General features: G+C 48.8%; 1 protein-coding gene across 2 annotated transcripts in view; it reads right to left on the reverse strand.

The window, feature by feature from the left end:
• The window catches only part of LOC128153843 (gamma-aminobutyric acid receptor subunit beta-4), an 80544-nt gene that overhangs the window by 52488 nt on the left and 4882 nt on the right, over window positions 1–23174 (reverse strand). For both annotated transcript variants that reach the window (XM_052813665.1, XM_052813664.1), the window contains exon 2: window positions 22944–23032. In XM_052813665.1, coding sequence (XP_052669625.1) covers window positions 22944–23032 — 89 coding nt within the window. The remainder of the gene's footprint in view (window positions 1–22943; window positions 23033–23174) is intronic.

Below are 23174 nucleotides of genomic sequence, written 5' to 3' on the forward strand. Positions count from 1 at the left end.
CTAGAAATGCATGGATATGATTTGAAGCAGACCCACATTCCCCAAGTATGAAGGATTTCCAAGTCACATGTGCTCAAATGATTAGACAAGAGTAGATTTCTCTAATTCCCAGCCTTACAGACTCACCCCTAGGAGTAGTGCAGCCTAAGCTTGATTCTTTAATTCCTGGAAGTTAATTACCCCCTAGTTATACAATTATCTCTGGTTATTCCAAATAATGCCTTCAGAGACCATCAGTAGGCTCCCAGTGGGCTTGCATAAGGTGTTACTGATTGACCATACAAAGAACATAGCAATCAAGCCCATGCAACACATGGGCAGGAAAGATACTCCAGCTCACTCCTATATCACTCTGTCAGCTCTGAGTGCTCAGTCTGAAAACCCCAAGTGAATTTTAATACCCAAGATACCAGACAAGTACAGGAACCAGATCTATGACATGAGAAAGCATCATTTGTATAGTGGCTTTTCAGACCAGAGCAGCACTTGGATTAGAGAACAGATTCCCCATTTTACCAGGGGCACCAGGGCACATGTCACCCCACATCCTCTTGCCTGCAGCCGTGGAGCTGTGGTAGACATCTGTGCACAGATTTGCTGGGCAATTCAGATATTCCCTTACCTGGTGATCAATCTACTTTCATGCTGTAGTAAGTGCCACCAACTGTAGTATGCAAGATGAACTTGTGAAGAAACACCACACAAAGGCAGTCACAGCCAGACCTATTGCCCTCTCTTGCCCAAGTGCAGCAAGAGCTGTATTACCACTTCCCACAAACCTGTAGAGTCAGAGCAGAAACCAGCCATTTCAGCCGATTCTTCCAGATGTATGGGCATCCCAGCTAGATGCAGACTCACACCCAGTTCTACCTAAGCCTGTCTGACTAGCAGCTCCCACAGCCAGGCAACAGGACAGCCCTTTCAGTGGGATTTAAGCCACATAAAACAATTTGCAGAGATACACATCCACTATCAAACCCAGCAAAATACCTCCTGTAGTTCGACTGAGTCCTACCCCTCTCCTGCCATCCCCACAGCCCCAAAGCCAGAGCACAAACCCAATCCCACAGCAAGCAAAGCCCCTCGTCTTGCACATGCAAGGTGGAAAATTATTCCTTGCAATGCAGTACTAGAAATGGAATGGCAAGCAGTTATGCCACTCAAGGTATTAACTCTTCCATGGACTCATTAGTAGATCTAAGTGCCGAAATATTTACAGATAATCATGAAATGGCTTAGAAAGTAATTAGGAGATTGGGGGAGAGGGGAGAACCACACAACTGGAAATGAAGTGATTTTTTAATTATGTGTTACCAGAAGTAGGGAAGTAGTGTCATTAGGGCTGCCTTGTGATTGGATATACTGTTAACTGAGACCCTCTGTTGCAAATTAAGCAGCATTATCCTTTAATGGAATATGAACAACACTGAAAACATCAGAATCAACAACTGTAATTAGGCCTTGCTATGCAAATCTCCTTAAAGAGGCAGTGCTTTTCTCCAGCACTCCTGGTTTGCTGTTGGGGTGCTGGAGGCAGGGGTGCTCAGGAGACCTTGCAGAGCCTCTGAAAATCCCTATACGGCCATGCTCCTAGCCACATCTTTGCTGTACTGCTATGTTCATCTTTCATATGGGAACCAGGTGGGAAAATAACCAAGAGTCACTCCAGGGAGAGCTGATCCTCCTGCATCCTCCCTTGCGCCAGAGGCTGACAGTGGCACAGGAAAGCTTTTAAGGAATCTCACTTTGATAGTTTGTCTTTTTTTCTGAAATCAGGGCCTTGTGATAGAAGCCGAAGCAGGAGGAGGAAGTCACCGCTGCCTTGAGGATCTTACCGATTAATTGGTTACAGGAGGAAAGACAGTGCCGTGCACAGGGCTGCAGCAGAGCTGGGGAGAAGCCAGCTCCTGACTCCTGAGCCTTTCTGCCGTGCAGTGTTGTTTCCTCCAAGGGCTGCCCTACTGCCTGCTTTGCTTCCAGTCTGTCACCACTGGTACTTGTGTCACTGTGGTTATGTCTCCCCTCCTTCCTCAGTGCAAAAAGTGGTTCTTCCCCCGTGCCCCTGTGTAGGAGACCCACTGAAACCATCAGGCTGGATGGTTATAGCAGGGGAGCACCGACAGTGGTGATATACAAATATTTGTCAAATACAAAGTCTATCCAATCTAATCTATCTGTCTAGACATTTGTGCTGTGTTCATCACCATGGTATCCAAGTGCCTGAGGTCATGCAGTGACTCAGTGTCAGAGCCGTGGATAAGATCCAGACCTCCCGACTCCCAGATCCTCCGGATGCTGGAGTAGAGATCAGCCGCGCTGCTCCGCATCAGCCTGGGCTCAGCTGCACCCAGCTCCCGTGCGCAGTCAGCAATGTTCCTCGTGGCCGCTCTGGGCACTGCCAAGGCCTCCACACCCCATCTATCACAGCACGTGGGAGGCTCCACGGCCCTCTTGCAGTCCCCGGGGGCTGTGCCCATCAACCCACAGGCAGAAGCGTGTGATTGTCATACAAGCACTCCAAAGATGAAGGTATGCAAAGTCCTGCCTTTACTGGACCTACTCCTAGCTTGATCACAGGGAAGCCATTTCACCTTCTCCATCCCTGTTCTGAAGACTGTCTCGCAGTCTCCTCAGGGCAGGAATGCAAGAGCATGTACAGAGCCAACAGAAAAAGCATGCCCTACCTCTTACTGCAGCCCAACGAAAAACTAGATCGGCTGGTGTCCAACATTCAGGCTGTAAGTAGTACACAAAATAAACAAAGGACATCAATTCTGCCAATGTTAATAGCTTCAGGCAAGAGGGATACAAAAGTAGGGTATTCAAAATACGGGATAACGTCATCTGTAAATTTGTCCAAAAAGGCAGAACTCTGCATTTGTGGATCTGAGACGAGGCAAACAAAGCAAACCTGATATTAAAGGTCCATGCTTTTATCTGTGCCTTGCCAATGGGTGCAAAAACTAAACCTTCTCCCCTTAAAGAAAAAGATTATGCCTAGAAAAGATTTGTAAGCAAGATCACAAGTGAGGGAGTGTGAGAAATTCTGCCACTTTCACCAGTGAATGGCACCCTCACACATCCTCGTTTCTCACCACCACTGGAGAAATCACCAACATTTTGTCCTGAAAGTAGTTTGACGCCTGTGAAAAATGTACTTGGAAAGTTGGAAGGGAAGCAGACAAAAGAGTTATAATAAAACCTGTCCTTTTTCTGCAAGTGATACTTGCCAAATATAAAAACAGTCAAGGTAGAGAACAAGTTGTGCTAATCTGCAATATTTTCCCAGCAACCAGTTATTACTTTCACATTTTATTTTATAATGCTTAAAAGCCCCAGAACCTAGAGTCATGTTGCTACAGAAATAATTCCTATGGCACAACTGCAGAGGAAAGGTTGTGTTTCCAAGCCTGTGTCTGCCTACACTACAGCCAGAGGTGACGGCAGCCTGGATCAGGACATCTCTTCCAGATCTCAGCCTGGTACCTCAGCTGCAGAGAGCAGTGAAGACAATAGCACAAAATTCAGTGTAATAGCTCTCCAGTCAGTGGATGCTTACTTGGGCAGCTGCCCTGTACTAAGGTCCAAGCTGCCCTCTCTTCACTCCTACCCAAGAAAGTTAGACTAAAGCAAGCTTGGGTTTCTCTGCCATCAGATCTCCAATTGCAATACAGACACAGCCAAAAAGACTCAAAACCAGCAGGCAGGTAAATAGAGCTTACTTTATCATCCACCGAAGCCACACCATTTTTACGAACTACAGCCAATGCTCGAGGAGTCTGGTTCATGCATTTCTGACCACACGAACTCAGCAATGCCGGCAGAGCCAAGGCTTGCAGTTGCTAAGGGACTGGCATCAGCCTCAAACCTACCCTTTAGCCTAAACTACAGGAACAAAGATACTAACAGGGATCTTGGGAGGTTGCACAGCCCATATCTTTTATGGAAGCAGACCAGAGTTTCTTTAAACCACCAGTGTCAGAAATTCCACAGCTGCCCTGTGGACAATCTCTTCCTGCATTTCACTGCACTGAAGGTTTTTCCTAAACACCCAAACTAAACCATCTCTGCAGTGTAAATGTAGTTTTGTCTCATCATTTCCTCCCAATGATAGTGAAAGAATATATCAATCATCCTTCCGTAACAACAGCTTTTATGTACTGAGAAATCATGACAACCCTCTCCCTCCCCCACCATACTGGCTTGCCTAGATTAAATGCACCTGATTTCTTCAACCTCTCCTTAGAGGTCATGTTTTCTAAAGCTCTGACAATTAGCACTGCTCTCCTCTGGCCTTTTGCCAATTTGTCTACATCTCTATTTTAAAGCATGGTATCCAGAAACCAGCCACTGAAGCAAAGATGACATGTCACCAGTACAGAGAAAAGAAAAAGCAACCTCCTGTGTACAGCATTCTCATAAAACCACAGAAGCCTCTCCAAACCCACTGCACCCACCCTGGAAGCTGCTCACTTTGTGTAGGAGGTTAGAGATGTTAAAGGGGCAGCCTAGCTCTTGCCATTAGAGTGCATCACGCATGCAGGAAGAGGGAGTACAGCACTGTCTCTTTTGAACAAGAGGTAAGATTATTCAAGACAGCTCTGTGCATGAGCCCCAGCATTCCCTGCTTGCACCCTGCCTGTGGCATCACCAGCCTCCAAGATCCCTGCAGCAGCAGGAAAGCTGCTTTAAGGTCTTCTGCTGAGTAAACAAAGCCAACCAGAGAAAATTAGAGGCTTCAGCCACTAAACCTACATACAGAACAGGTCTGTGCCTTACACTGCAATGGTAAATACCCACAGGTATAAGGCTCCATCCATGCAAAACCCTGCTCCTCATCCCCAGCTGTCCAAAAGCCAGGGGACAGCAGTGGCACTAGAGCCCAGAAACAGCAAGTCCCAGACAAGGTTGCCCTGCACTGGCTGGCAGAACTGCTTCTGCAAATGCAGGGTGATACAGGCAGGCATGGAGGGCAAGGTTTGCTGATATATGTAGCTACGGGACTGCAGTGCCTCACTTGCATTTTCAGTGACCCCCACACCAAACAAGATCAGCAGTTAGGATATTGTCAGACTTGCCAAAGGCATGACCAACACAGACTGTAATTTCACTCCCAGGGCTTTTTCCTTCAGTCTTAACCCCACTTCCCTGGACAAGGGAGAACTGTTCAGTATCTACTTGCTCTTTCTGCAGAAAATAGTTTGCCCAAGCCGCTGCTTCTGCTTTGTTCACAGCACTGAACCTCGGGGCACACTGGCTTTAAGTTTACCGCTTAAAACCATGACCCACGTCACTGCTACGTGCAGCGATGAGTTAGCTATACAAGGGCTGACAGTCATGGTTAGTTAGGAGGCAAGAGCTCCCAGGTAATCAGAGGTGCAGAAGGCAGCACATTCAGCATGAAGCTTGTTACTAGCTGAGGAGCTGCTGCCTGGATGCAACCATATGATCTCTTACGAAATCCCACTCTGTCCCTCCCAAAACAGATACCCTTGAATAATTTTCAGCTGATGGACTAATTAGTCCCGGGCCATAGTTTTTTTTAAACCCACCCAAAAGGTAATTCAGAGGCCAGCCTGTGAGTAGTCAGGACACTCAGATTCACTGTGGAGGAGTCTATATCAACACCCCAGAACAGGGAGAATGGAAACGCTCCTGGGTTTTCACCATACAGGAGGATGGTAAGAGGAGTTCACAAATTGCTGTCTGCATAATAGCTCTGCTCACAGATCTAAAGACTGAGGCTCTGCTACAGCAGTTAATAGGAGAATGTCTAAAAGGTGCCATCCCAGCAGACTACACAAGCCAAATCACAAAGAATTTTCCCAAAACTAACTTTCCTGTTCCTTTCCTTTTTTTTTTTATCTTAGGTACAGCATCAAGCACAAATTCAGTAAGTGTTAACATTGCTTGAGGAGCGACAAAAGTATCATGAAAGCAGAAACGTTTTGGGAATCACTTTCATCCACCATCTCTGATTTACAGTGACATCTAGAAGCACCAAGTGCAGCAGGGTCTCCTAAGAACCTACTTAAACTTTTCCAAGAAAATCTAGGTTTAAATACCCATTAAACACTCTCCAACCCTTCTTCCACTTGGTTTTTTACTCTTATCTCCACGACCTCTCCCCTATCCACAGCCAATGCTGTGCACTAAGCTTGCAGGGCTCAGCACAACAGCCAGGACCATCAGACACATTCAGAGGCTGATATCAAAGCTCTCCCCCTACTCTTAGCAGGTCACTCCATGACATCCATTGGATTTAAAAGAGCAAAGCATACCATGACATTGCTTTTGGCCACTGTTATACATTACCAGAAAGAGAGATGGTCTCATGGCAAGTCAGCAAATATGACATTTCCTTCTTGTCTGTGGGGGAACAGTGAGTATGAATGACTTGCTGCTGCTAAGGAATCTCCTCCACATAAAGAAAGCATGGTATTCTGGAGCTGAAATACAGGGCCCTGGTCTCCAGAATATCTGGGGCTGTCAGTGCCTGCTATTTCCCTATGGGTTCATTGTTCTGCAGGGGCAGGAGAGGTATCTACCACCACTAATTCTCATGGAGATTGCAGCTAGTCTCCAAGTAGCTGTGGCAGAAAACAGTTTCTTCCACCTGACAGGTTTCCTGCATTCTGCCATACTTCTTTAGGGAGTGCTTGGCACTTTTTAAGCTGCTGAGCCTGCACATAGAACAAGATCATGCCTTACCTTGCTATGCTTTCCATCCATCCACATCAGACCAGACACAGCATCACCCTATGCGAGGAGGCTAATGACAATTTCCAGCCTGTACCATTCTGCTCTCCTGGTAGCCTGGCTCTTCACCTCATCCAGTCAGATGACTGAGTTTGTACTGTTCATTTAAGAATGGGGAATACTAGGGACTTTCCAAGAGAAATCAAAAGTTAGAGCAAGTTCTTGCCAAGATGGTGACATCAAGGACAGCACACATTTGATGGAACATCTAAGGGAGGGTACAACCATAGCATAGCTCTTGAGCAGACCTTTGGAATATCCAAACACTGAACAAATCAAGGGCTTCAGCAAGAGACAGGCTTTCCTCTAAGCAAGCAACGAGGCCAATTCTTCAGCAAGGAGCCAAGAGACACAGCACTTGCAGAGCAGGCAGAACTGACCGCTCAAGTACTGCTATCCTGTAATGCCCTTTGCAAACACACAGGTTAACCTTGATAATGGCAGCCACATTTCCAGCATGTTGTCAAATGAAGCTGTCCCTGTAGATCTGAATAGATACAGAGAATTTTCTCAAGCAAGCTGTGCCTGCTTGTGAGCCAGTGCTGAGGGATCCTTTTGGAGGAACAATGCTTTCCCAATGCAGATGTAGCGCTCATTCTGTGACTATTCTAGGGAAAGCAGAGAGCTAAGGAGCACAATCTTTGAGGCACAGTGGATTACCTAATCTATCTCATGGGTATTTTTAATGGATTAGTAGGTATTAGAGTGGGATATGGCAAATATCCCATGGAAATTTGGAAGTGAGAGAGAACAATCAACTGGCTGCAAAAACAGTGTAAATGTTGTCCCAGAGGTATTGAAGGATTACAGAGGAAGCTAAATCAAGGTTGATTTTAAAAGATGTTGGTAGACAGCTACCCAAGCTGAATAAAAACAAGGTCTCAAATGTACAGGCCTAAAAATGGAACAAGAGAGTAGATGCCAACCCTTACAGCATCTGTACTACTGGTGGACTCAGTTCAGGAAAGCACCTGTACACACACACAGGGCTTTCAGCATTAACAAAAATCACTGACTACTCAGAATACCATCTGTTCTTGGGAGAGGCCTAGGTCAATATTCAGGAGACAGATTTTTAAAGCTTTTTCATCCTCAGTGATGAAGATAGTCTTCCAAAGCCTTCTGTATGGATATCTCTTGCCTGGGTGATGCAGACTTGGTAAAATCACACCAAAGTGAGAGCAAAATAAGTTCCTGGGTTTGTTAAACTGCATATTTGCTCTCATTACAGACATACACAACTGCATCACCTTACTAGACCTGATCATTATCAACCTGGCACCACCAGTGGATCCCAAGCAATCAACTCTTTACCAAGAGCACCAATTCCCAACCATCATCCATCCCCTGAAGCAGGCAACACCCAGCTCAGATCACAGCCAGTTTACTTTGCAGGGCTGCCACAGCCATCAGTTTCTTTGTCAGAGCAGGGTGGCTGCAGAAGGCAGATCCATATCTGACCATCAGGAGATGATGAAGGCAATGCCCTGACCTCCTTGTGCACTGTGCTGCTAGAGCAAGGATTGGTCACCTGCCCTCCCCTTCCAGGGACATTCCTCCCCGTGTCCTCCAGGGCACCCACACAGACCTGCTCCATGGCTTTGAGGTCTGCAGGGTACACACTTTGTGTTTTGCTTTTACATGCTTCTCTGCAGAAGCCAGGCACTACGAAACATTGAATTTTCCTGTGGTTATGCTAAGCTAACCCTGGGAAAAGCAGAGACACTGAGCATCCCAGATCCCTTCAGCTCTTACTCTCCACCAAGAGTAGTATCAGGAGGGCAACAGGGCTTCCCAAGCAAGCATATATTGCAGACTGACAGCAGATCAGCACAAGCCAGGCATTTCTTCCTCAGCAGCAATGTGAAGCATCAGACCCACACTGATCAGCCGCCCCCACATTTCTCCACCTGAGAAGACTTCCCTCCTACCTCTGTCAGAATCCTGGCAGGCAAGTGTGTCTCCCTTGTGGGTCCTGCCAGTGCAGCCGTGGGACACAGTTCTGCCCGCCTGCCTGGGAAGCTGTGGGGGACTCGGGAGTAGTCCAGCCCTTTTGCTTTTACTCAGGCCCTCAGAGCTCACGTTTGCTCCATCTCCTCACAGCCAGCCTGGGCACTTGTCTGCACTCCTAGAGCCACCACTCCCCCAGTTCAGGCAGGCTTAGAAGCCTTTGGTACCCTGCTGCTCCTCATTGCCCAGCCCACTGCCTGTTACCCTGCTTTTTAAGGGGGCAGGTCTTCAGAAAGGATTGCACACAGACACTAAGTATATTGAAACCCATAGGTAAATGTGCAAAAGTGAGCAGGGTATTTAATCACGTACCTACAGCTTTCCACCAGAGCCCACTCCACAAGCCTCAGCGCAGGCAGCTACTCCCTTCTGCCTCATCTCCAGCTCACCAGGTTAGTCTCAGAACAGACCCACCTCCAGGGCTCCCTCACAGCCTGGAAAAAACTTTTTACAACCCAAAATGCTAGATTCCTGCACAAGCTCTGGTGCTACAAGGTCCACAAATGCATATAGATTTTTAAGCAGGATTAGAGCTGAATTCCTAGTGCTGGGACCCCCACAGCACCATGACACTCTTGCAACAGCTCAGGAGGTAGGAGTACAGCAAACTACCTGGGAAAACCACAGCACCATCCTCCTACCCACAGCCAAACAGCTCCCAACATCAGGGCTGGTGGTCTGTGGGGCACATCCCACCCCAGTGCTTGACTGGGCACTGACACAGGATCCAACCGCCCAGCTCCCTCCCTCTACAAGACCCTCCACCCCCCCTCAGGTGGGGCTGCCAGGGTGGCACACAGGTGAGGCCATTTAGCAATTTTTCCTGCATACCAGCTGGCAGCTGTGGAAATTTCTCCCATGTTGCCCATCAGTCTGTCTTCTCATCTTCTCATTCTCGGGGCACAAAGGTCCTGACCCACCTTTTCAGTGCTGGGCTTTTCTGGCACATTACCAATAAATGCTTGCTACATGGAGGAGCCTGTCTTACGTGCAGTGGAAATATCACCCCCCAAACAAATGCAGACTTGGCCTGTACTTGAGTATGTGACCTGTCTGGGAAAACACTCTCACACATTACCAAATCCTGAGCCATCTAATCCCCTTAGCTGAAAATGAGCCGAACCAAATTAATTTCAATGGGTTAACACAAGCTTCTCCGTTCATATCAAATCCATTACTCTATCCTCGAATTATTTGTAACAACAACAAAATAACTGGACTTGTCATTTTTATCAAAGTGACAACAAGAAGGTGTTTTCCTTCTTTTTCCCGTTTTCAATTTTTAATGAGTTAGTCACACCTCCTCATCACTGTTTACAGACTCTTGCCTTTAAAGGATACCACAGCATCTAACTCCTGGATTGAATCCAGTTGGACATGTGCAGCATGTGGGGAAAAAAGAAAAGAAACAAGATGGCCAGGTTAGGACATGCCAAACTTGCACAGATATTAAAATCAGGGCTGGGACATCCAGGAGCAACAGGGGAGAGCCCTTCTGTGGGCCCTCTTGCCATACCTCCATGAGAAGATTTTTTGATGGTGCTGGACATGGTCCTTCATCCCCTGACACAGCGCAAAGTCAATGGCTGGGGTCTCCAAGGGAAAGAAGGTCTTTCATTTCTTGTTACTTCTGTCAAGTCCTTTGTGGAGATATAGCCCTTTCCCAGTGCCCACCTTATCCTTCCTGATAGAGCCTGCTGTTAGGGCTTTTGTTAGTGCTGACTTCAGATGCTTCCAACCACTACCTCCCCATACTACACACCCAATCCTTTCCTTACCCTATGAAGGGCACGTGTCCCTTTGGCTCAGCTCAGAGGCAGAGTTTTGGGGTCACATGGTGCCCAAGGCTTATGCTCAGTGACAGGACAATTTACAGTGCAAATATTGAAAAAAAGGAGTGAGTCAGGCCTGAAAATATCATGACATTCACATTAAAATCATGAGTCTGAGTTAGAAATCATGAGAAGTAAAGCACACACACAAACAAGCCTCCCCCTTTCCAAATGTTATACATAGGATTATATGTTTTCATCTCACAGTTTCTGAGATGTGCCTTGTTCAGGTTGTTCTGCATTTTCTCCCCAGTCTCAAGACAGAGAAAATCTTACAAACTTCAGTGATGACTGAGAATTGCAAGAGTTTTGTAGGAAGAAGTATTCAATTTTGTAAGTTGGTCACTTTTGAAAGATTGACCCCTGCGCTGGTGTTTCCATCATTTCAGTAATGATTGATTTGCAAAAGTGTCCTGGAAATTCAGCAGGACAAAAGTTACCAGGTTACCTTTTACCCCAGCACCTCTTATTAAGAGATAGAACTAACTGCCATTTGTTCACCAAAATAATTGCTTTCACTCAGGATGCATGGATGAGCGAATCTTGCAGAGCTTTTACATATATATTCATCTCCAGCAATTCATCAACATAATAATCACGCATTATTAACTTGAGTACTCATCAATTTTTTTTCTCTAGCTTCAAATACTAGCAAGGATCTAGTGCGCAATAGGGAAGAAAAACATATAGGGAAACTTGTGATGAATATTCTGTTTTTGCTATGAAAGGAGGATAAGAAGAAAAATTCAGCTCATAGCCTACCCTCTCTCTCACTTCCAAAAATTTCCTACCAAGCTGACACCCTTCCCCAGAGGCCAGCAAACCTTTGCTTTCCAGCAGACCGCCCCAGCTGGAGGAGTTTTCCTTTTTCAGGTGACAATGTCCCACCAGTAAGCTCCCAACCATAACCTGGGTGGCCTCCTCTCCTGGTGTGACAGCCTCTGATGTTACACCTGGAGCTTTGATACCTGCAATGGGCAGTGCCCTTCTTTATGCATTCCCTGTTGAACTGCCTGGTGCAGCCCCCAAACCTGGCCTTTCCCATGGCACAAGTTTCTCCCAACCTGGAGGAGTCATCTGCTGTAGTCTCCCTAACTCAAAGCTCCTTAAAGAAAGAAGCCTGCAGCGGGATTGTCTTGCTGTGGCCAATGTGTAAGAGAAGAGCAAGAAGAACACCCCTGGCAGCTGAGACGTGTTTGGAAAGATCTCCTAATCAGACAACCCATCCTGGTTCTGTGGCACAGCTGCTGTTACAACCTGTAGAAGAGGAAGAGGCAGTTTGGTGTTCTCACACCTCAGCTGACTGATGAGTCTTGGTCCCAAATGCAAGCGCAGCATGATAAACTGTCATAGGAACCAAGTAAGGCATATTACTTCTGGGTCATTGCTCTTGGTAGGGGTTGGTCTGCATAGTAGATAAAAACCTACCATGGCTTTTAGTGGCTGAAATAACCCTGTGGGCACAGAAAGCAGAGTCTCGCACTGGGACAGGGAAGACTCTGATGTCCCTTCTTGCTGACAGCCCATGGTGAGATTCATTACAGAAGCACAAGAAGAGTGAAGGTTGGAACTAGTGCAATAGCCAGGACACCCTTCCCACTTTCTCTACTATATGATGTGATCATACACAGTGAATATATTATCTGCCATTTATAATTTTTTGAAATATTTAGCCAATGATAACATTTTCAAAATTTCAGTGTTTCTGAAAAGGACAGTGAGGAATGCCCTCCTGCTCCATCCACCAGAAGGGGAACTATTCGTGAACAAAATTAATACCCACTGCACGTGAGAGCCTTTCCTATGGCTATGCCACTTCCATTTCTCTGCAGCAAGAAGTGGGGCCACCTGTCTGTTCCCTCTGGGGTTTTCACAGGCTACCACAGTTGAAGGTAAGGTCACAGTTTCGTGGTCAAGCAGCGGACCAGAGCACTGAAGGTGCTCAGGTCTGTTCTCATGAATAAAGAGCAATAGCAGGAAGCAGAACTTCCCAGTGCTATCCCTTGCGCTGCCATGGGTTTTCTGTGTCATCCCCAAGAAGCTGCCCTCTCTTGGTGTCCCCTAGATGTAAAATGGATCTAGCGGTGGCCCATCATCCCACAGCTGGTGGGGAAGATTTGTTAGTCAACGCTTGCACAGCACAGGAGCCTTGCTGCTCTCTGTTACATAGAGCCCCAAATATTACCTGAGAACAAATGATATTCATGCACAATCAAAATCACATCCAGCTCAGCCCTGATTTGAGAATCCTTTTTTGCTGGTGATGATGTCCAGAGCAGAGAGAGCACAGCTTGATTTCCAGAGCCCAGGCTGAGCTGGCAGAGCTGGCAGGTAGAAATATCTTGTTTTGACTGGTAAACTGAGCAAGTTTGACATGGAAACCACTGAGGGAGAATAAATATGGAACAACAAGATGTAATTTTTACAGAGGCTCTTCTCCAACTATAACTGTACTCGGAGCCATCCCAGACTTGAACTAAGAGGTCCTGAGGTCTGGGGAAGGAAATTCAAGCCATGGTAGGTTTGGCTGAGGCTCACCCCTGTCACAAGCACAGACATCTATAAGTGCACAATTACTTAAAAGCACTGTTCCTGCAGGACTGCAAAGAGCAGGAGATACAGGAAGGGGAGGTGAGAAAGTTCAGAGAAGAAAAAGAGTTTTTAGGTCTGACACAAAACCAAGGATAAATGCCCAAACCAGAAGAATAGCCTATAGGAACTGTATGCTCAGTGTTCCCCAAACCAGCCTGAAATTCATACCCTGCTCAAAGGAAACAGTGGCACATCTACAGCCTGGGAGGAAGGGCTGACTGAGAAGAGCTCTGTTTCTTTCCATTTAATGGGAACAGGATCAATCACTGGATCTCCAGGATACCTGTTTATTTGACCGATCTGTTCATACTATAGGTCTCCACTGTCCAACACTTCTCCTTCTCACGTATGTGATATGAATTCCTTTAATGGGCTTTATGCCATCATTAAGTGCATCATTTGTCTTGTCCATGTTTCTAGTCATGTTTTAACAAGTGCATGATATTTCACATGAAATATCAAGATCTAAATATACACTTAACAAACCCCACCAAGGGCTATCTGCAAGAATGGATCTTATGGACTTCTGCACCAAATACTGTCACTACTGCTGAAGAACCATCTTGCATCAGTTCAGCCTGACACTTTAGTAGCCTTCAACTTTTTTTTTCTTTGAACCAGACATAGGTGAGAAAAGTGACATGCACACACAGTTTGTCTTTCATGTAGCAGTAAAACTACAGCATATTCCTTTTATATTTTGTGCTATGTGGGTTAAAAATATTTTTCTGCCTAACTGGGATATTGGGAGTCTTAGGAAATGAACAATGCAGATATGTAAAGCTGCTCTGATGAACAGCTCTAGGGCTGTGGGAATGTATTTTGAGTAATCAAAAGGACTTGTACTAATGGGTTTTACACTCTTTTTACATTTTGCTTTCAGTGGCAGTCCCTCAAAGGCAAGTTTACCAGCAAGAATAATCTCAGAAATGGTGACTGTTATGTAGATGTTAGTCAAAGAGGAAGATGGGTCCAGGTGAAATGGCAAACATCCTCCAGACTGGCTATAAGCAACAATCTGTTTTTAATCAGTTAATTAATTACAGAAATAGTGGAATTATTCTACTGGTCAGTAACTTGAATGCATTGTATTTGGTCATAAAAAATCTATGACTAAGAAAAGAGGCAAAATTAATGGAATAAATGCTTTGTTAAAATGATGATGACATCTTTCTTTTAGAGAGCTATCTCAGAGCCCCTCACTAGCCATGGTGCACTGTCCCTTGCTAGCCAAGGTGCACTACCATGGACTAGCTCCAGCAGTGCTGGAAAGCGGCTGTGTCAGGGACCGAGTGGAGCTGCAGGGAAAGACTGCACCAGCCAAGGGTGGAAAGGAAGGAGGAGGGCAACCGGATGCAATTATCCAACATGGGCTTTGGCACAAACGTGCGAGTCAACCTCTCCTCCAGTTCCTGTGAAAGTATACTGGCTTAATGGATGATGACAAGACTTCATGTCCTTTGCCAGATACCAAATCCAGAAAAAAATATTTGGTACTGCCAAGCACAGCTCTAGGGCAGGCACACAGATTGCTCAGAAACCCAAGCCCAATTTGACTCTGGGCTGAGACTCAGGGGAACTCATCTTCATTGCCGTCTTCGTCACGCCACCCAAAATTCCCTCCACTGCTGTGTCAGAGCTTCCTGTCTCTGAAGGAGGAAAATAAGGATCTTGTGGGGCCACAGATAAATGCACAAATATGTTCAACATGAGCAAGAAGTTCACAAGCTCTATCACACTGGAGGAAGGGACTGGTCTAATATTCTAAAATATTATTGCACTCAAAAAAAATGCATGAGAAAACAAAATCGATGAAAGTTAGGTGGAAAGATGCCCACTGCTGAATGGATGTTATGGAGCCAGTTCTTAATTAAACAGTCCACAAGATCCTTGTTCATTCCTTTTGCTTGTTTGACAGAGGATGGATTTGCTCTGAGGATGACGCAGGATTATATACCAGAGGATAGCACTGACAGTGGGGTCCCTGCCTGATTTGCTGAAGAAGCTGATAGCCATGCAGTGAGTGAGGGGGAGGCCTCTGGGAAAGGAAAGAAGATGTTTGTGTAGCTGAGTCCTGTTCTCCAGGACTGGATGTGTCACAGGAGTTCCTATGTGCTCCTTCCTATGCAAGTCACCTAAACCTCACAGGTTTTCATGAACTCTGCATGTCTGTCTCTTGGGGCACTGGGGCTGTGCACTCACAGCTGTGGCTGAAATCAATAGGAGCTGTGCTTTGAACATGCAGTGCGCTGACTACAATGCTGCTAAGTATTCTGGAAAATCAGGTGTTTTGGCTGGGCATCCCACAGCAGGGGATACCTTTGACTCCTCAGAGGAGAGGTGTGAACATGTTCATGCTGTACTGGTGTGCTTAACAACAGTTATAAAAACAACTAATTCTGTGTTGTGAGCAGGTCTGAATACAGACTAGTCAAGAAAGCATGAGTCCAAGATGGTCTTTGCCTGCTCAGTCCCAGGCTTTGCATCAGACACACATCTCACTCCAGTCTGGCTCAACCTGTCCTAATCACCTGCTGTGACTACCTCAGCTAGTCTCTCCACTGTCATGCTCCCAGCCTGTCCCCCCCTTGAATGAAGGGAACAAGAAAGATCAACTCCACGTGTAAATGGCATCTCTTGTGTGCTCTGTAGAGGTGTTCAGGAGGAAACGTCTGTTGGACCTTGCCTCCTGATGCATCTTCACAAGGGGACCAAATATAGATCCAGGGAGAAACCCTAATTCTGGCTTTTCTGAAGTCCTGAGTGTCTGACTTTACAGCCTCAAAGTCCTTTTCACAGCATGTATTTCCTATAAAAAGAGCAGTGAAAAAAATAGAAATTCCATCATGTGGCAATGTGTTAACATCCACATATGTCCCAAGAAGGACTGGATCCTTTCATTTCCTGCCACTTCAGTTAATGAAGTAAGACACAACAGCAGGAGATTGTCATCTTCCTTCTGGATTAGCCCTAGAGAGGATGTGACCCATGGTCTGGAGCCAGAAGTCACATAAACGGGGGAGGAAGTGAGGGCTACACAGCTGCAGCCGGTTTTACTGACCAAGAACATCCTTTTCTTAACACCCTTTTCTCAGGAAGGAAAGTGGGACTACTGGCAGCCCTGGCAGCATACCCATCTTTTCTTTGGTCCTGGGTGACACTGGGGTTTGCAGACTTCTCCAGACAGCTCCTGTCTCTCCTTCCTCAATTTAGTCCTTTCCCAATCTGATTCATATTCACCCCTCTGCTTTCAAATCCAGACCTGCTCCTCTGCCCTGCCAGGTTATAGAGAAGGAAGGGTGATATTTCCCGCTGCAGTAAGGCTCTGTGAAATGCAGCATTTCGGGTTAACCCTGTGTCCAGCTTTGGGCAATTTCTCCTGCAGGCAGAGAAGGAGATGGCCCTGGAGGGAGGGATGCCTTCCTGCTAAGTCTCAATTCCCTGCCCCAAAGTGTGCAAAAGAGTTGGCTCAAGGCATCTCAGAAGCATAGGGATAATTGAATCTGGCTGCTCTGAGATTTAAACAATTTTGCCACAGAAGTGGAGGGGAAGATAGCTGGAGAGCTGAGGACTAAGCCCTAGAAAGGCAGGTTTGCAGCTCCTACTGCCCCCAGGACAGGCAGCCCAGGACCAGTGCCCGCTCCCCCGCCGGGCTCCCCCCTTCCCAGCCCCACACCCTGGTCCTCCTGCAGCAGCACCACCACTCTGGGATGCTGCGCCAGCAACAGACGTGGTGGGACCACGGCACTTGCGCCAGCCGGGTTGCAGGCGGCCCCGGGCACCCGCCTGCTACACACGCACCTGGGCCAGCCCTGCTGGAGGTGCTGCCGGTTTCACCCCCCAACATTTTAGGAGAGGAAAAAAACCCAGCACATACATGCTTCGGCTTGTTCTCAGAAATTTCTGAATCATTTTGCTTAAATTTTCCCTCCTCCCCTTCAAAAAGCCAAAGCAAGCTAGCTGCATGAAAAAAACACAACCACTGTGGCTGAACCTTATACGCAGTGGAAAACAGGGACATTTTCGGGAAGCTTTAACAATGTGCAATACCACCAGCCTTGACTACATAAGAAACCAAATTCCCATTCCTTCCAGTACAGGACCACTAAGACCGGCTGTTTCCCAGCCACACAGGGCTGGTGGGCCAGGGCTCGGGCCCCCCTCCGCCTCCTGCCGCATTTGTGCCAGCCAACGCAGCTGCTCAGCCTGCCAGCCCCGCCAGTTTCGGAGCCCTGAACTACTGATGATGCTTCACTGCAACACTTTATGCATCAGCAATCATTTATTTTTACAATTCTGGATTTCAAGTGATGCTGTTACGCAGGGAAGGGCTGAGGATTTCATCCCCAGGTCCACTGAATTTGGAGTGGCCTTTGAAGAAGAAATACTGGGGAACAAGCAGGACGTGGAGGCAGTCTGGGTCCCCAAGAGATTGCAGGTGTGATGGAGCAGAGAGGGGCTGAGGGAAGGAGGGACAGGGGAGAGAAAGGATGGAGGCCAAGATATTGCAGCTAAGGAGGGATTTGGGTGTCAAAGGAGAGGGGTGAGACTGGGCAAGGGTGATGAGAGCTGGGAAGCCAGGTGCCTGCCGCAGAGCAGGTGAGGAGCAGGACACAGGCTCATTTCAGTCCAAGACCCCGTAAGCCCTAATTCTCCTTAGGGAAGTTTGAATTAAAAATGGGGCAGGGAAAGCTGCTGGATCCACAGGCATGAAAACACAGGATTTACTGTGTAATCCTGAGGGCTTCCTGGTCATTCCTTTTCCACCAGGCATTTTCAGATACTGTGCACACCACCCAGGAGAAACACTAGGAACCCTGCACTCTAGGTGGGCCGGGGGCAAGGAGCAGAGAATGTCCTCCCATAACAAGGTCTGTAAATGATGCTGGGAAACCATAAATGGTCCCCTTTCCATCCGTTCCTGGGAAGCAGAGCCATCTGCTTGAAACTCTTGCAAAGTTTTGGGCTGGAAATATTGCACCAACGGAGAGCAGCTGAGTCACTGAGCTCAAGTGGGATCCTCCTGCCATTCCTTCATTGCCTTCTCTACCGTGGGGCAATACAGTCTTCGTTTGCTTTTTTTTCTTTCTTTTTTTTTTTCTTCTATGGAACTAATGCTTCTGAAAGTGAGTGCCTAAGAGCACTTACAAGAACCAGGGTGTTGCTCTGAAAGCTCCCTCTCTCCCCCACCTGTGGCCCTGCAATGCTTCCCAGACCTGATCTGCAGCATCCCCTGCTCATCCAGTCCTAAACCGTGAGCACCCTGCTTGCCTTACTGTGGTGTAATTATTGTGCTTGCAATATATCCACCGAACCTTGCCCACCATACTGTCCATCTCCCAGGCCAGGGCCAACTGGATGACACCCACCTGCGATTTGATCTCCCTGTGAGATACGCTGCCCTGCTCCCCCACAGCCAAGCAGGCTCCCCAGCATAACCTGCCAAAAGACCTCGCTCTGCATCGTTGGTGATCTTGCAGTACCAGGACAGAGATCTCCCTCTTCAGCAGACCAAGGGCCCTGGCTGGATCTTCCTCCTACCTGGCAAATCCCTCCTCCAAGACTGCTCCAGATCCCCACCATAACCCTGGCCAAACCCCTTAGACCTGCTTTACAACAACCCCCTGCCCTTTCAGTCCCAGGTCATCTCCTTGCTCAGCCCATGAAAATTGGGCTTTGTGGTCTCTACATGTCCCACCTGGCCACTGTCCCAGATCTCTACGACATGGTGTGCTACTCTAGGGCTTGGGAGACTGTAGCTGAGAAGTAAGAGGGGATTGTCCAGGGCTCCCCAGGCTGGAAGGGTTTATCACCTGCACCCCAAGGACTGATGTACCTGCAGGCCCTTCAACGCCAGCCCCTCCACTGCACCTCACCTGGTGCTTGACCCCCTTGGGCTGCCCCCACTGAGCCAGGATGGCTTTCTGGAGGAGCTGCTCCCAGATTTTTCCATCACCTCCATATGGCTCCAACTTTTCCCCTTTCTCCCGTGTGTCCCCCCATTCAGCCCAGCTCCCCAGGTGAGCACGTCACACTCATTGCCACAGCACTACCCCTGAGAGCCGACCTGCTCATCGGCCTAATGGGTTTCCAAGGGGGTGGGGGAGAGGGGAGGAGAGCGAGTGGCTGATGCTTCTCAGCCACTCAGCTCGGCCCAGAGCTAACGAGGCATCTCAAAATTAAAAAGTGAACTGCAATCCCCAGCAGGCCTGTCCTCCTTTTGGCATTAGTCGGAGCTCTCTTTCTCTCAAAAAAAAAGAGGACTGGGGAGCTGTGAGTTGCATTTGGAGCCGTTGAAGCACCACATCCCGTGGACGGTGGGGGTGCTGGAATGAGGAGGGCAGCCTGGAGCTGCTATGCCGTGGAAGCACTGGCTCTCTTAGAAAGGTTGTGACATGCAAGACCTGCCTGGCCGCGGCAAGGCGCACAAATGGTACACAGGAACAGGCTCTTCCATTGCCTCTACATCCAAAGGTCCCCAGCTCCCTCCTGCTCTGCAGGCAGCAGCCATGGGTGCGTGGAGGAGGCACCCCAGGATGCAGAGGTGGTACCCTGCCCTTAGGGCTAAGTGGGTGGGGACAGTGCAGGGGCGACTGCCACCAGGCACTGAGGTGGGGGGAGGATGGCAAGAAGGAAACAACACTCCTGTAGGAGTAAGATATGGGGAAAGCCAGAAGGGAAAGAGCACACAAGGGAGGGAAGAGAGGGCAGCCTGATTTATCACTTTCGTGGGTTGCATTTCTCACGTGGGAATCTGTCTGGGAAGGACCTTTCTCTGTCTGCACATCTGGGGTGCCCAGCACCGGCTGCTCTGACCTTCCTGCCCCCAGTGCCCTCACCCTTGAGCTGCAGAGGGCCGAGGGCTCTGCCTTGTAGAGGCGCTCTCTGGAGCAGCTCAGCCTGGCTCACAGGCAACTGAGTGGTAACTGCTTTGCTCCAGTCCTCTCCACTCCTCCTGCATGCAGCTGCCTGTCCAGCCAGACCCCTCAGTCACTGCTGGGCCAGCCCTGAGATAGCCCCATGCCATCCCTCTGGGGCACACAGCTCCAAGCAGGACCTGCCACCCCTCCGAGGTGCTGTCTTGGCCATTCACAGCTCACCCTGACTGGTCTTCCTGGGGCAAGAGCACAAGCGGGTGAAGAGTGATTGTCTCCCCCAGCAGAGATGGCTTACACCCATCTTGCCCAGCTGGAAGGCAGCCAAGGGGTGGCAGGATGTCCAGGTGAAGCACGAGGGGGGCTGTGGGGCAGTGTCCTGGAGAACAGCCCAGTCCTCGGGGTGCTGGGACTGGGGTTCAGTCCAGTCCCACGCATCCCTGAGAGATAGCAGGTCTGCGTACACAGAGGTTCCGGGGCTTTGCCCAAAGTGTGCCTTTTCCAGCTGCACACAATTTCTTGGGGGGAACATCGCCCTCTCCACAGCAGGACTGTGGATGAACTAGAAGCCTCAAAGGGTTAGACACATCCTGGTGTGATCCCACTGGATTTCTCCTAGCAATGGATTTGGCCCAAAATCTCAGAGAGCTGGTGAGCTCTGGGGACAGCAGTGAAGCAAGGAAACTTCCACCCCTTTCCCCTGGGCTTGTAATGCCAATGATCTTCAGCTTTCACACTCACCTCTCAGCCCACTCTTCCCTCAACTGTAAATGCTGCAGGGGCAATTTTGTCCAGATAAGCCTATCCTCAGGGGGAGGGGGCCAGACTTGCTGAGAGTTAGGGCATCCCTGCACACCGAGCACAGTCACTGGTGCTGTCAGCCAGGACTTTGCACTCACGAGCAAAGGGAAGGACAAGAAAGGGTGAAAGGCAACACTGAGATGAGTGCAGGAAAGAGGGTTACCGTTGTCTTTCTATTTCTCTGCTTGAGTGAGGGAAAATGCAGTTTGTACTTTGGGAATTCAGAGTAAAATCAAATAAAATGCAACGGTTGCCCCAAACCATCCATTTTAAAGTCAGGAAGGATGCAGTGCTTGCCGAGCCCAGCCTGTGCACCACACAGACATGGCAGGGTCAGCAGCACCGCCTGCACCGAGCCCCTTGCTGCCTTGCCCGGGCTGAAGGAAGGGGTGGTCTGTGTCCTGGGGGGAGCGGCTGGATGCCCTGGGGACCTGGCATCGGAGCACACAGGCTGTGAAGTGGACCTGGGCTGCTAGACCTCCAGCCCCATGGCTCCCCACTGCACCCCTCTGCTCTGTGCCTCCATGGAACCAGATCACCTACTGTTTTACTGTATCATAATCATCTCAATGGCTTACAAGACGGTTTTCTTGCAGTTTTTATGTCATCTCTGCAGTTCTCCCCCTCATAAAGTGTGACTGTACCAATTCCTGTGATTTGGGCTGGTTAGCTAATAGGGACATTTCATGTTTACCAGACAGAGCCTTTAAATCAAATCCAGCCATATCCCATGTTCAAAGGACAGAAGGGAGAGGGGGAAGCCCTGTTTCCTTGCAGAGCGCTGCAAGCCCCTCCAAATTGGTTCCCCACTGCGCTGAAGTGACCTCCCAGATGTCCCGAGCACTATGGAGGGATGAGCATCTCCCCCACCCCACAGCCCTCCCTGAGGCCAGAGTCCAGCAGCGCTTGGTGCTGCTGCCAGAAAGCCCCTGCTCCACCTCGGGGTAAAGGGCGGTGGCAAGGGCAGTGGGGACGGTGTGCGTGGGGAGGGAAGGCAGTGTCTGCTGCAGGGTAAGAGGTGGTGAGTGGATGGGCGCAGGTTTGGGTGACGTACAGGGAGACCAGAGGTTTCAGGGAGAGACATGTTCGTTCATGGGGTCATGGGAAACTGGAATACACAGGGGTGACTTCAAAACCTGATGAAATCAGTGGGGATATTCCTCCACCCCCAGCTGCAAGGAACTCTGGATCAGGCCCTTTGGGAGAAAACTCCTCCCTTGTATCACCATGGAGTTGGCGCTGGCATCTCTCCCCCTCGAGAGCACAAGCATGAATCTGCTTCCCAGCAGTCATCTGGAGAAGGACATCTCGATGTGGTTCCTGTCCTCCTGCAGGCTGAACATCCCCCAATCCCACACATCTCCTCATGAGGAGGAAATAACATTGCCCAGAAAAGACTGAAAACAGCTAAGCTCAGCAGGATGAAGCCAGAAGTCCTCCAAATCCCCCTCCCTGTGCAGTCAGCTGTGGTTCTCCACTGCCTGCTCCTCTCCAACAAATGGACCTCAACTATAGCCTGGAGTACAGTGGTACCCAACGATTATTTCATATTTCGTCTCCACCAGGACAACAAAGAGAAGGCCCTTCCCATTCTCCTTTTTGCTCACAGGACACAAGAGAGGAATTTCAGATCCTTGCATCTCCTACCGAATAGCACCCAGGCCACCAGCTCCCCAGGGAATGGTTTATCCCATATTGTTGCTGAGGGGACAGCGTGGCAGACCAACCAACAGCCCTGCCAGCTATCACCCCAACCCTCTGGAACAGGGGAAAAGCAGAGTGTCTCTGTCGCAGCAAAATGTCCCCAGAAACATTACACCATGGACAATCCAACTGTGCAGAAATGGGTGACAGTGGGAGGAGAGGAGCCAGTGACAGAAGGAGGGAAAACAAGGCAAGAAAGAAACGTGAGGGAGAGGGCAAGAAGGAGATGAGGGCTAGCAAACAGCGCAGGGTAGGGGACGTCAGATGGGAGCATTTCACGAGGTCAGTACATGCTGCGAGCGGCCAAGCCGGCAGCACAGACACGCAATGGCCCCCGTGCTCTGCTCCCTGCAACCGGCCGACACCATACCTCCAAAGTCAGGCCTGAGGCGGACGTCATAGCCCTTCAGCAGTTTGTCCACAATCTCTTTCACCACAGAAATATTCCCAGTGGATGGGCTGAAAGACAAAAGAAGAGAGTCCTTGTCATCCGTGTGTCAGCAGCCACGTGGGCGGGGGTCCTGCCCGGGCAGCACCGCCGCAGCATCCCTCACGCCTCATGGCACCAAAGCACCTGTGTGGGCTACAGACGCCCCAGCCA

Source organism: Harpia harpyja, chromosome 18, assembly GCF_026419915.1.
Source record: "Harpia harpyja isolate bHarHar1 chromosome 18, bHarHar1 primary haplotype, whole genome shotgun sequence".
Lineage (NCBI taxonomy): Eukaryota > Metazoa > Chordata > Aves > Accipitriformes > Accipitridae > Harpia > Harpia harpyja.